This window comes from Vanessa tameamea, chromosome Z (genome assembly GCF_037043105.1).
Source record: "Vanessa tameamea isolate UH-Manoa-2023 chromosome Z, ilVanTame1 primary haplotype, whole genome shotgun sequence".
NCBI lineage: Eukaryota > Metazoa > Arthropoda > Insecta > Lepidoptera > Nymphalidae > Vanessa > Vanessa tameamea.
Window position 1 is genome coordinate 15,742,010 of NC_087341.1, and position 12,115 is coordinate 15,754,124.

General features: G+C 35.1%; 1 protein-coding gene across 3 annotated transcripts in view; it reads left to right on the plus strand.

Annotated features, from left to right (window-relative positions):
* The first annotated feature begins 2,408 nt into the window (after window positions 1-2,408).
* LOC113404168 (hepatic leukemia factor) overlaps window positions 2,409-12,115 on the plus strand; it is a 201,944-nt gene continuing 192,237 nt past the window's right edge. Inside the window, exon 1 of one of the 3 annotated variants that reach the window (XM_026644988.2) lies at window positions 2,409-2,641. In XM_026644988.2, coding sequence (XP_026500773.1) covers window positions 2,542-2,641 — 100 coding nt within the window. In that variant the 5' untranslated portion in view covers window positions 2,409-2,541. The remainder of the gene's footprint in view (window positions 2,642-12,115) is intronic. The other 2 variants (XM_026644989.2, XM_026644990.2) reach the window with 2 other exon arrangements.

Consider the following 12,115-nt stretch of genomic DNA (forward strand, 5'->3'; position numbering starts at 1 on the left):
TGGATACATTTCATCTTTCCCATCGTGCAGCTCTTTCACTGCGGAGCGTAAGGCGAAATATTGAACCAAAAAAGACCTTCGCAAGTAACGGAGCGTTATTACAAAATGCAATTAAAACTTCTTCAAAAAACGAAGCGAAAGTCTTTGGATAGCAATGATTAATAAAAAACTCCTGTAACGTCCATTTTTTTAAAAACCTATCACGTATGACTTTTTTAAGGAATTACTATTATTAAATTCAATATCGCGGCGATAATTGTAATCGAATTGTAAATGGAAAAATTGTAAATAAAATCAAGTGCTTCAAGAAATACTTAAAACGCTGGATTTTACTAGATTTTTAATAAAACAGCGTTGATGTCATAAACCGGGGGCTAGCAGGCCTTTGAGGGATAAAAGGCAAGGCACAAATTCGGCCACATGGAGTACTGCTCTCACCTCTGGGCGGGTGCTCCCCAGTACCAGCTCCTTCCATTTGATCGTATCCAACGTAGAGCGGCTCGAATTATCGACGATCAAGCCCTTTCCGATCTGATCCTTTGGCTTTGCGTAGAGATGTTGGATCGCTCTGCATCTTCTACAGAATTTATCACGGGGAACGTTCCGCGGAATGTTCGGATTAATCCCGGCTGCTGAATTTCACTTTCGGACGTCTCGTCAAAAATCCAAATATCACCATCACCACCTAGATGTCCGAAAATCCACAACATCGCGATTTTTAAGACATTTTCTGCCTCGCACAACCACTCTGTGGAATCAGCTTTCGCCGGCGGTTTTTCCGAACCGATACGACTTGGGAACCTTCAAGAAAAGAGCGTACTCCTTTCTTAAAGGCCGGCAACGCATCTGCAAGCCCCCCGGTGTTGCAGATGTCCATGGGCGGTGGTAGTCACTTTCCATCAGGTGAGCCTCCTGCTCGTTTGTCACCTCTAACATAAAATAATAAATAAATACGTAGGCACTTTTCTTGAAGGTTTCTTTTTGAATATAAAACAATCATTTTAAACAAATATGAGCATCAAGGTAATCTCGCCATATATGAAATATTCAAATGAATTATTCTTGAAATAATTTACAATTAAACCAATTTTCATTATATATTGCAGACATCAATAAAAACATACAGTTACATAATACAAAATATTATATACATAACATAAATATAGTTATTTTATTATATGACATAAGCGAGATTCATGCCCTCACGGCATAAGAGTTGGTTTCACTTCCAACTTTAATTTACTTGGTGGTAGTGCTTTTTGCAAGCCCGTCTGGGTACGTACCACTTACTCATCGGATATTCTACCGCCAAACAGCAGTACTCAGTATTGTTGTGTACCGGTTTCAAGGGTGAATGAGCCACTGTAACTACCTATATTTCTCATTAAAATAAACAGTCCGGCTTTAATTTGTATTTGAACGATTCGAACACAATTATTTTGTTAATGTAGAGTTTTTGTACTTCTTCTTTGTGAGCTCGTAGATTTTTCTCTTCGTCAAACATATTAGTGAAAAAAAAATTATTTTATACACAATCCTCTGTTTGTAGTAATATTATTTTTTATCTTTTCTAATATTAATTAGAATTACATTACCGAGTTTTTCATGTAATTCGTTTGAATGTATTCTGTCACCGTTAAACTACTTGTTAAATAGTTAAATACGTGTTCAAAGTTCCTCTCCGAAAGTTTAAGTTAGCGCGTAAATACCCACTCGTACTAACTGATCATTTTCTTCATTTCAAACAGGAACTTTACATTGCTCTACTTACGGGCTTAAAGTTCTAAGCTGGGTTGAATGAATGAAACTAGATGGCGCCAGTTTCAATGAATTGTTTGTCAGAAACACGTGCCTAGCTATTAATGATAAATCGTATTATGTTTTAAATCGTTCAATTTTTCGATTTATCTTTTTGAGAAAAAAAATTATAAATAAAAACGTTGGCTAAATCAATATTTTGTATTTTGATTGTAAATAGGTATTTTTTTACAGTAATATTTGATATGTAGGTAAATTTATAAATTTTACCGAGTATGTATGTATGTATTTTTTCAAATATTATCATAATGTTAATAATTTGCAACACCTTTAGTAAATCTCTCCTAGTTGGTCACGACTTACGATCAACAAATTCATTTTGATTTAAAAAAATCTTCTCTTTGCACAGAGTAAATTAAGTAACATGTTTAAGTGTATGGTGTATATAAAACAGCAAGAAAAGCGTACGAAGAGTACTAAAATGAATAAAATAATATAAAATAATTGTTTCGGGCCATCTAGCGGCAGAAGGCAGTCGTAATGGGCACGCTCAAGATGTCGCGAGTATCGGCGGCGCAGTGGCGACGAATTGATCGCGCGGCGGGAGCGGGAGGCCGAGGCGCGCGGTGCGGCAGCTAGCGAGCCGAGTGCGGCGCTGAATTCAATTATTTATTCGCCGCGCGAGCCGCGGGCCGGAGGTCGCTCGTGGAGTGTGTGCGGGGCCGGCGTCTCCCCGTCTCGGTGTTGTTATCGAACCTACAGTCGGTGTTACAAGTGACTATTATGAGCGACAGGGACAGGTCGTCGCCCTCCCTCACGGACACCCCGCTGAAGACGTACATCGGCCGACACGACGACGACTACCCCCTCATAAACGGAAACGGTGAGTGCTTTCCGCGTGTACGAGCGTAAGGGTCGGGTGCTGAAGCCGTGAGCGCGCTGGCGCTGAGCGCGCATCACGCGCTCGCGCCGCCGCCGCGTGCTCGATGCGATCGTCTCCCGCGCGCCACTATCGCCGCAGCGGGGCAGTGGGTCACTGCACTCGCTTCGCTTCCCGCTTCGACTTGGACCTCACGTTAATTTCGCACAGCCGTTTCGTTTTGCCGCAGTGTATACGTCGCGGGTTCGATCGACCCGCTGAGCTTATACCCGAAGTTAAGGGGATTAGGTATATCTACTTGGTATGTGATGGCGATCAACGATCACTTCCCGGTTCCCTAGAGATCTAGTTTACTTCAGTTTTGACCGAAAATGATGTACTGAATCGAACCGTTTTGTGATGAACCCGATGATAAATGAGGCTGCGGAGACGAAGCGATTCGGCGCCGTGGTGCGACCGGTGCGGTCTCCAGCTGTCGCGGATCGATACCGGTGACCTTAGATTTTCGGATGGCATAGTTTTTGTAGGTAGTCATCAAACTTCTGAAGAACAGAGAAAGATACGATAATTCTTGCGGGCATGGTCGGACCCGTTCTATTTCCACTCGATCTATTTATCGGCATTTCGGCTCTGCCGCAACGATTCCTCCAGTTAGCTTTGGCCGTGTTACAATAGATAGCTTCCCTGGCCGGCGCTGGCCGCGGCCACTGGACGAGCTCGTAAATAATCCTCGGAATAGTTTAGAGTTTCGACTCGACACCCATAGAGTTATATTTAGTTCGGCTTCCGCTCCTCTTTGTATATTTCACTGTGGTTCTGACATTCCACGCAAATCAACGTAAACATTGCGATAACTCCTTAACGCAAAGTGACTGATCTCGACCGTTTTTATAACTTTATGACGATTCCGTTCCGATTCTACATTTACATCGAAGACATTAAAATTATCAGTTCGTTAAAAAAATATATCCTATCAATGTGATCTTCGTTATCAGATAAGAGTTTGAAATAGCCGTGCTTCGGTATTACAAATCGATCATAAATAAGATACATCTATTATTCCGTTTACTGTATTAAACTGAAAGAATCTTATGTCTGTCTATGAATTATTTTATAAAAAGAACAATTCTCGTTGAACTTATTTTAAGAGAAGCTGAAGATTTCTTTAACTTTTTTGCCACTGGATTCATTATAAAAGCAGCCGTGGTCTGAAATAGATTGAACATTTTAAATAAAAAAAAATAAAAGAAAGCATTCCCACGGGAATTACGAATTGGTATCCTTAGTTAAAATGTACACGGACGAAGACGCAGTCTTAGCTTGACTTTAATCTATTTTACTTAGTTCACGGAGTACGGTAGCGTAATTACGCTTATCGTATTATAACACAATTTGTACTAAAATGAAATAAATAGTATTATGAAATAATATGTATTTGAGTACCGATCGCCTTGCAAAGCAAACGTGTAGTATCGGACAGGATAAACATGAATAAATAATTATACATAAAACCAATCGTTGGTACATATATCTTTACTTTACAGATATGTGTATATCAGCTGAGTACTAGAGTACAGATTTTCTTGCTGGTTCGTAGTAGAATCAAGAATCGAAACCGACGATAGCTCTGCATTTAATTTAATCTTGTAAAATGACTTTATAATTGACAACAATCACGACCTTTAATGGTCGAGGTAAATTCTATGAATGTCTTAAATTGGCTGCAATAAAACCGTAAACGCTACGAGATAAACTGACAACAGCAGAATTCTATTATTGGTAGAATAGGTAATCTTCCGTACTCAACCGAATATAATTTTCTACTGTTTTGGTTAAATAAAGTTCTACTAATATTCTAATATATATTTGAGGATACATTTTCTGTAATACCTAACTAATTTAAAAATATAAAAATCTTTACCAGACGTTCCAGCGCGCAGACGTATGCTATATAATATTTTAATATCGGTAGTTGCTCTTTAAATTTAGACTCAAATTACTTTCTTATATGTTACTATATGTATAATAACAATATATGTATAGTTCGCAAAATAAATTTATAAAAAAAGGTAATAGTTTTCATTACAAGATAGAGGAAACGGTGAAACGAATTTTCGAAGCACACGCGTGAGGTGTTTGATTAATTATTCCATCTCGTCTAAACTAGTGATTTCCTCACTGCGCTGGGTTTTCTCAACGCGAGGTCGAAGTCACGATTTGTTTGAAATACACTTCTTCCGCAGCGCTCGTTAACAGATTGTTATTAATGAGGAAAGTATTGATTATATTACTTATCATATAATTGTAAGTGTATAAACCATACTGAAGTGGTATCGTAACAATGATTTAGAAGTGGACAGCAATTATCATTGGCTTATCAGCTGCGCCCCTTTGATAGTGGCTAAGTTGCAAATATTTCCTCGCGGTTGAGATTTGCCTGTTTGTTTCGTTAGTAAGGAAGGTATGTAATACTTGTGATAGATTTCCTGTAACATATTACTATAATTATGTCGCTGAGTTTTGTACGACTCAGGATAAACCGTGTTAGTGTTTCATTCGCCTAATATTTCTAAGTCTGACCTAAATTTCCTTAGTATTTATCAATGATAATTTAAGCTTCATATGTGGTAAATACCCACTTTAGTGTAAAAGGTTATTTGGGGTTTCCACGGCGTTTGATAAACAGATAAAGAAATACAATACGGGTAAAACTTATTCGAAGATAAAATAAATGTTTCGAACATGTCCGATTTCGAATAGAATTTTATTGAGGCGTCTTTGAAGGCGGCTCCATAAATAGTTTACGATGAAACTCACCGAGTCTAAGCGAAGGAGCATGACTTAAAGCCATTTCTTACGATGTCGTTTCTCGTTTGCAGTCAATTGTCAAACTAGATTCGTGCCCAGTTGGATCCGGATAAGCTGAGTATTAATTTAGACGAATATAAAAAATTCGGACGATGTATGAGGAGTTATTTGAATCGTTATAATGGGTCAAAACCGTAAATTTCATCGTGTGAAAACCTACACGTGTTGGAGTCTAACCCGCAATGGAGAAGCGTGGTGGAGTAGGCCCCGAATCCTTCTCATTAAAGTGAAGACAGCTTTGTTCCCCGATTCATTTATTAATCCTAAAATGTCTGGTGAGAATTTGATTTGTAATTAATGAATTATCAAGCAAAAGTTATTAAAAAAAAACCCTTATTCCAGGTTCCAGAATATAAACCCCTGACCTACCAAATTTCATTCGAATCCTCGAAGTATTTGCGATTGTTTTTTATTTAAACACTTTCCCATTACGACGCAAAGACTGAACCTTTTTTTGTCAACCGATTTACTTTTGGTTTTGTTTTGTAGCTAATGACAACAATTGTTGTTTTTAGTAAAAATAAATATATATTAGTAGTTGTAAAGTTTTCCTGAATTTTTAAGTAATGATTCTGTTCGTATTTCGATCGCGATGCGAAAATTAGTACTATTTATTATTTTATAAATAATATCGGCGGGGGTGTATTTTGTTAATAAAGAACATGAGAATGCTTAGCGAGAAATTATTGAGTCTGTAAATTTATTTTATAACGTTTATTTATTTATTAGTTCAATAAGCATGAATGTCATAAATATAAATTTGAAATGTTTTTAACTGCCAAGGGCAAAATTTTATTGTTACCGCCAGTTATCTGACCACCCATTCCGCAGCGAACGATCTTTTTTGCTGCAGATAATTTGGAAACGGTGATATCCTCTAAAACTTTTATTCGAATGTTTTAGTGAACATTATAATCCGCATTATGTGCCCAAAGTAAATAACATATTTATTTGATTATTATAAACTATGTTTTTTAACAAATTTTTAATTTATATTGTTATTATGATTTAGCAATTTTGAACGAAATATTTACAAGTTATATATACAAACATATCTCGTTTATCTCTCTATCTGAGAATGAAAACCGTACCAAAATATGTTGAGTGGTTCAGAAGAATGTAGACATACAGACCGCGGCAGAAAGCGACTTTGTATTGTAATATTTATAGATTCTAATTTAAAGGAGCTTCTATAGCGCTGGTACGTTTAAGGCTAAAATTATAGATGACCTTTAAATTTTCTATTCACAATACTAATGAATGTTTCTAGTTTATTATAACAGTTTTATATATGAACATTAACTTTGTGAACAAGTTCACTGTGGTGCACGATTACAAGTACTGAAAAAACGAATGCAAAAAAAAAAAAATTACATCATTTAAATAATAGTCTTCTATTATTGGAGCAAGTCTTGGTTCCAGGTAGCTTAAAATTGTTACACGTAATTAAAAGCAAATATAAAAGTCATTTATAATCATGATATTGATATCGGTATTTACCCAACGTTGGGCAATATCTACGAATGAGAATTCGAAGCTAAATCAGCTACGTTTGTTCACAAGAATAATATTTCATAATAATATACTTTTGCGATGTTTTTCTATATTGAAATTCACCTGTAATGAAAACTAATGAAGTATGATAAGTATGCTAATTACTGCTATTAGTATTGTATTTTATCAGCAAACGCGCGATGTTACAAGAATATTTATTTAGTCCTTTACAAAAGGAAAAGCGAATCGTTCAAATTTGAATAATCTCGAAGTGTAATACTGTAATTTTATAACATGTGACTACGTCAAAATCTACCCAATATCCAGTACACAACAATACCTCTTTAACTTAATCAAATCAGAACAGAGACGTAGCTTAGATTTATGTTTTCCATGGGATTTTCTAGTAGCTCGGTTATATTATGCACTATGAAAACTTCTTGAGGAATATATCTTTATTTATAATACAAACAAAAGCCTCGTGATTATTTAAGCCATCGACCAATGATATCGCGTCAATGCGATGTCAATAGATTTTTATTTATCTTAATTCCTCTTGTAGTTGGAATTATATTTGTTTAAATTTTGTCTCCTCACACGCAGTCGATTGTGCTTTGATGGTACTGAAAGTATCGTAAAAATCCGACAAATGGTTTATCTTCATTTAACAACGATGCTGGGACGCATTAGAAACGAATACAATTTTTTTTTTAGTAAATTCCATGGATATATCTAAATATGTCCGATCAGTGTTTTAATATGTCATTATTAGGCACACGGTTCTCGCCCTCACCTCGTGGCCCACAGTCAATCAATCAAGGGTACACTTGTAGGCTCGTATCTATACGAAGTTCTGAAATGTCATTTTACGGGTTTAAATTAAACTACCGAAAAGAAACGTACACATAAGTATGGACGCAGTAGTTTTTCTATTGTCATAAATCAGTTACATCGTCAACAATTAATTAATGTATCTCGTGTGCAAATAAACTAATGGGGCAAACTCATTTATCGTTTTGATATTCTTCTATTATGAAAGAAACCTTATTTTTTTAATATCATATTATTTAAAACAAAGTTAAATGTTTAATCAGTCAGAAGTTGTACATAAGGTAAAAAGTAATAAGAGTATTTACTTGTACCACGTGGTCACCACCGCCCATTTATTCTTCCCTTCCATCCCCGACCATTCCTTAAATCACTCATTGGCGCATTCACAACCAAATGTGGTAATTGAGAAGTTATGTCCCTTGTGTCTGTATTTAAAATTACCTTTAAAACCTTAAAATTATTAAAACTAAGCTGAGTTGTTTAGCATACGTGTAACGTGGTGGAACCTACTCAGACAGGCATTCACAAAGTCATACATAATTTATGATTATTAATTCATACTGTTATTAGTATATTATCATATTCATACTACAGAAATATTTTTAGAACTTCTTTACGAAAAACGATCATACAGTGACGTCAATTAAAATTAAAGTAATCTTCGGGGTTTATATGCTGTACACAGACATACAGTGAAAATATTTTATTCAATGATAGACCTAGAGAACAGAACCTAGAAGATTTTTGTATTTTCCAACAACATATAATCTGATTAACTAAAAATATATATAATTCCATAAATCTTTCAAGTACTCATTTGCAAAAAACATTCGCTTAGTAACCAACAAATATCACAGTGGATAATGTGGTCTGCTTTGTAAATATAAAGTGTTATAACTCGGTCACAAGACGGGTGTTTGGTCAAAATTGGAGTCCAGTAGCCGACAATGGAGTCACATTAAGGCGCTCGACTTGCGGACGGTTTCAAATAACAAGCTTGCTAGGAACCGTTTCGAGTGTTACATTTTATAGATACAAACGAATGTTGCAATTTTTTTTAAAGAATTTAAAAAAATAAAATTTTCTTTTTCTTACGGATAGTAAAATTGCCCATGGTTTTAATCGGCTACCATTCGTTACTGGCAGACCAGATGGTTACAATTGTTCAGTTTGTGTCATAAGTGCCATCAAAGGCTAATAGACGATATGAAATCACAGGAAATCTTATTTATTTTATGGTAGTCGTATATACCGTCAAAAACCTATAATAATTTATATTGCTGTGTTCCGGTTTGAAGGGCAAGTGGGCCAGCGTAATTGCACAGGCACAGGCGACATAACATCTATGCTTATGGTAGGCCGCTCTAATGATGAATGAATTGAATAATTAATATTTCTTACACTTCTAATGGTCACAAATTGCTGGTCGTTTTATTAAATAATAACTGAATATGTACGTGAAGTTGCGTGAGATTGAAGTCTTTTCGTATCACAGATTATACATCGTACACAAAAATACCTAAACGAGGTATTTATTAATGGAAGGTGGCCCAGTCTGTGGGCTAATCTTACTACACTATGTCACCAGAAGTGCTAAAGTTACGCAGCAAGATCTTTTAAAGTGCTTATGTAAATATATATTGAATTTTTCAGGCTTTGAGCAAGCTCGCTTAGGTAGGTTGAGTACCATGTTATATTAGTTATACTGTATGATTTTTGAAATATGAAACAATGAGTTTAACGGGAACCAGGGATACAACATCAATCAGGGATACAAGATCAGTTCCCATCCCATGAGAAAAGGTGTGAGGAATATATTTCTCTGCATTTTCAATGACTATCCGCGGAAGTGACCACTTCCAATCAGGCGGCGTCACGTGGCGTGGCGTTCACGTTTGTAAATAATTTAATTAAATCAAAAGAGACGTAGTAGTATTACTTATTTCAAGAGGATAATTAATCTTACTTTTGCACTAAATTGAAATTGCTAATATGATTATAGATATTCGATTTATTGACGCTTTTCATAGCATTTATATTTCATAGCTTTTGTTACCAATACAATGGTAATCGTAAAAGCGTAATTAATTAAAAAGTTTTAAAAAATAAATTAAAAGAAATTCATTTAATGTATCGACGCGGGCAATTGTTATTAATCCTCTATATAAAATTGTTAAATTTGCCAAGTAAAATCTATATTGTCAAAAATTTTAACGTACGATTAAAGTTTGTTACTAATGGAAGTAGGTATGTACTAATCCATCTAGGATACCCTGAAACAACGACAGATACCGAACATGACCAAACCAATCAGTCAAAACATATATTAAGACTGATAGCGTTATAAATATTTTATTAGTAGTCATTGGCACGTATCACAGTGTGACACTAATATACAAGCCAATTTTACAAATGGTATACGTATAACTTTCAAACGTAGACACAACGTCTTGTGTCGTCCGATACTTGGACGACGGACGTATGGGAAACTCCAAAGCATCTCCTTAAGAATGGAGATCTTTGCCCAGCAATGGACAATTTACGAGCTGTTACTTTTAAACCTACACGTTGTGTAAGAATTTGGCTGTATATTATAAATATAGTAAACGTGAGCGTGATGATTCTCTAGTTACAAATTAGGCGCAGTTCTCGCTCATACTTCCCAGTGTCAGATTAAACCAGAAATCAGTCTGTCCATTACGAGCGTGCCTACATAACGCACACATCCAACTAACATGTGTGCACTTACAAATGTCTTTTTATTTGAGTTCTATTTGAGAGCGAGAGAACGCATCGGGAGATGATCCCTAAATAGATCAGAGGATTTCAACCTTTAGGTTACTAGATCAGACCTTTGAGTTTTGTAATTACAGCTCTTTATAATTCAGTTTATATAGAGATTGCTGGGCTCTGGTGTTAAGATAATAAAAATACAGACTAAAAACAAATGTAGTAAATATCAATACAAATAAGGGCTTACCACGTTCTTTTTTTATTCATATAATGCGAAATATAATATTATATTCTGAATCTTTGAGCTTATAACGCGATCATTGAAAGACTTGTTATAACAATATTAAGTACGCCTTTGTCAAATTGTCACAAAATGTATGTATTCAAAAAATTTGAGTTAATTTAAAACTAAAAATATTACTTTTAGTACTTCTAGTACTTGAGAATTTTTAAAAAATATTGAATATATAGAATGTTAATTTCCTTATAAATAGGGCATTTCCTGGAAGATGGTCTAAAAATTTTATTTTCATCGATCATTCATGCAAACGAAGCGGCAGCTCGTTTTAAATAGAAAACCATCAAAGAACAACGAAAGACGCTGAACTAAAATACAAACTAATGAATAAGTATTAGCTTCGCATTATTAGCTAAGACGCCTCAAGGAGTAGACACATGAATAGGTTACGTATGACGAAACTTAACAATTTGTTTAAAAATTAACATACTAAAGCGACGAATGCACGCTCGAAACGACTTACGTATTATATTTGAATACTTGAATGTAATGCTCGGTTCAGAAGTATGAACGTTTTTGAATACGGTGACATTTATATTAAAGTCCAGCTCGGCCGATTATTGAGGAATTATTTTATGTTTTAGATTTTTGTTACCAACAAAAGCATCTTTTAAAATAATGTCGTCATGGTATTCTTATAAGTGTTCCAGATTTAGATGCGTTACTCGTATGCCATCATCAGTCACTAATTTGGTGTATGTTCTCCGCCATATTGTTCGACAACCTTGCGTTTGACATTTTTCGTACAATATTAATAATAATTAATTTTTTGCAACAATTTATAATCTTGTTAATCTGTACATACATTCAAGAAACAACGCATACATGTATATATGTGATCTTTCTAAACTACCCGTTTATTACACAAAACATGATCATAACCCGAGCAGATAGCTCGGGTTATATTCGTGCTTTGTGAACGGTACAAACTGAAATTGGAAATATGCATTTTTCTTTGAAATAGCCCATACAGTGGGTATAAAGCTCCTGTCACTAAAAAGATAAATGAAACCATAGGTTTATCATGGTATGGACACACGATGAGAAAAGAATAACAAGCCGAGTGTTAGGTCTTAATTTAATTGATTATAAGGCGAGAAATACTCGACTGCGATACTGCATGTAAGAGAATATAGACGATACACCAAATACCCTATTCAGATTTGATTGTTTTAAGAAAAATAATAGAAAAAACCGAAGTAAATATGTATTAATCTATCCCCAAATACCAATTGCATTTTATTATAAGGATG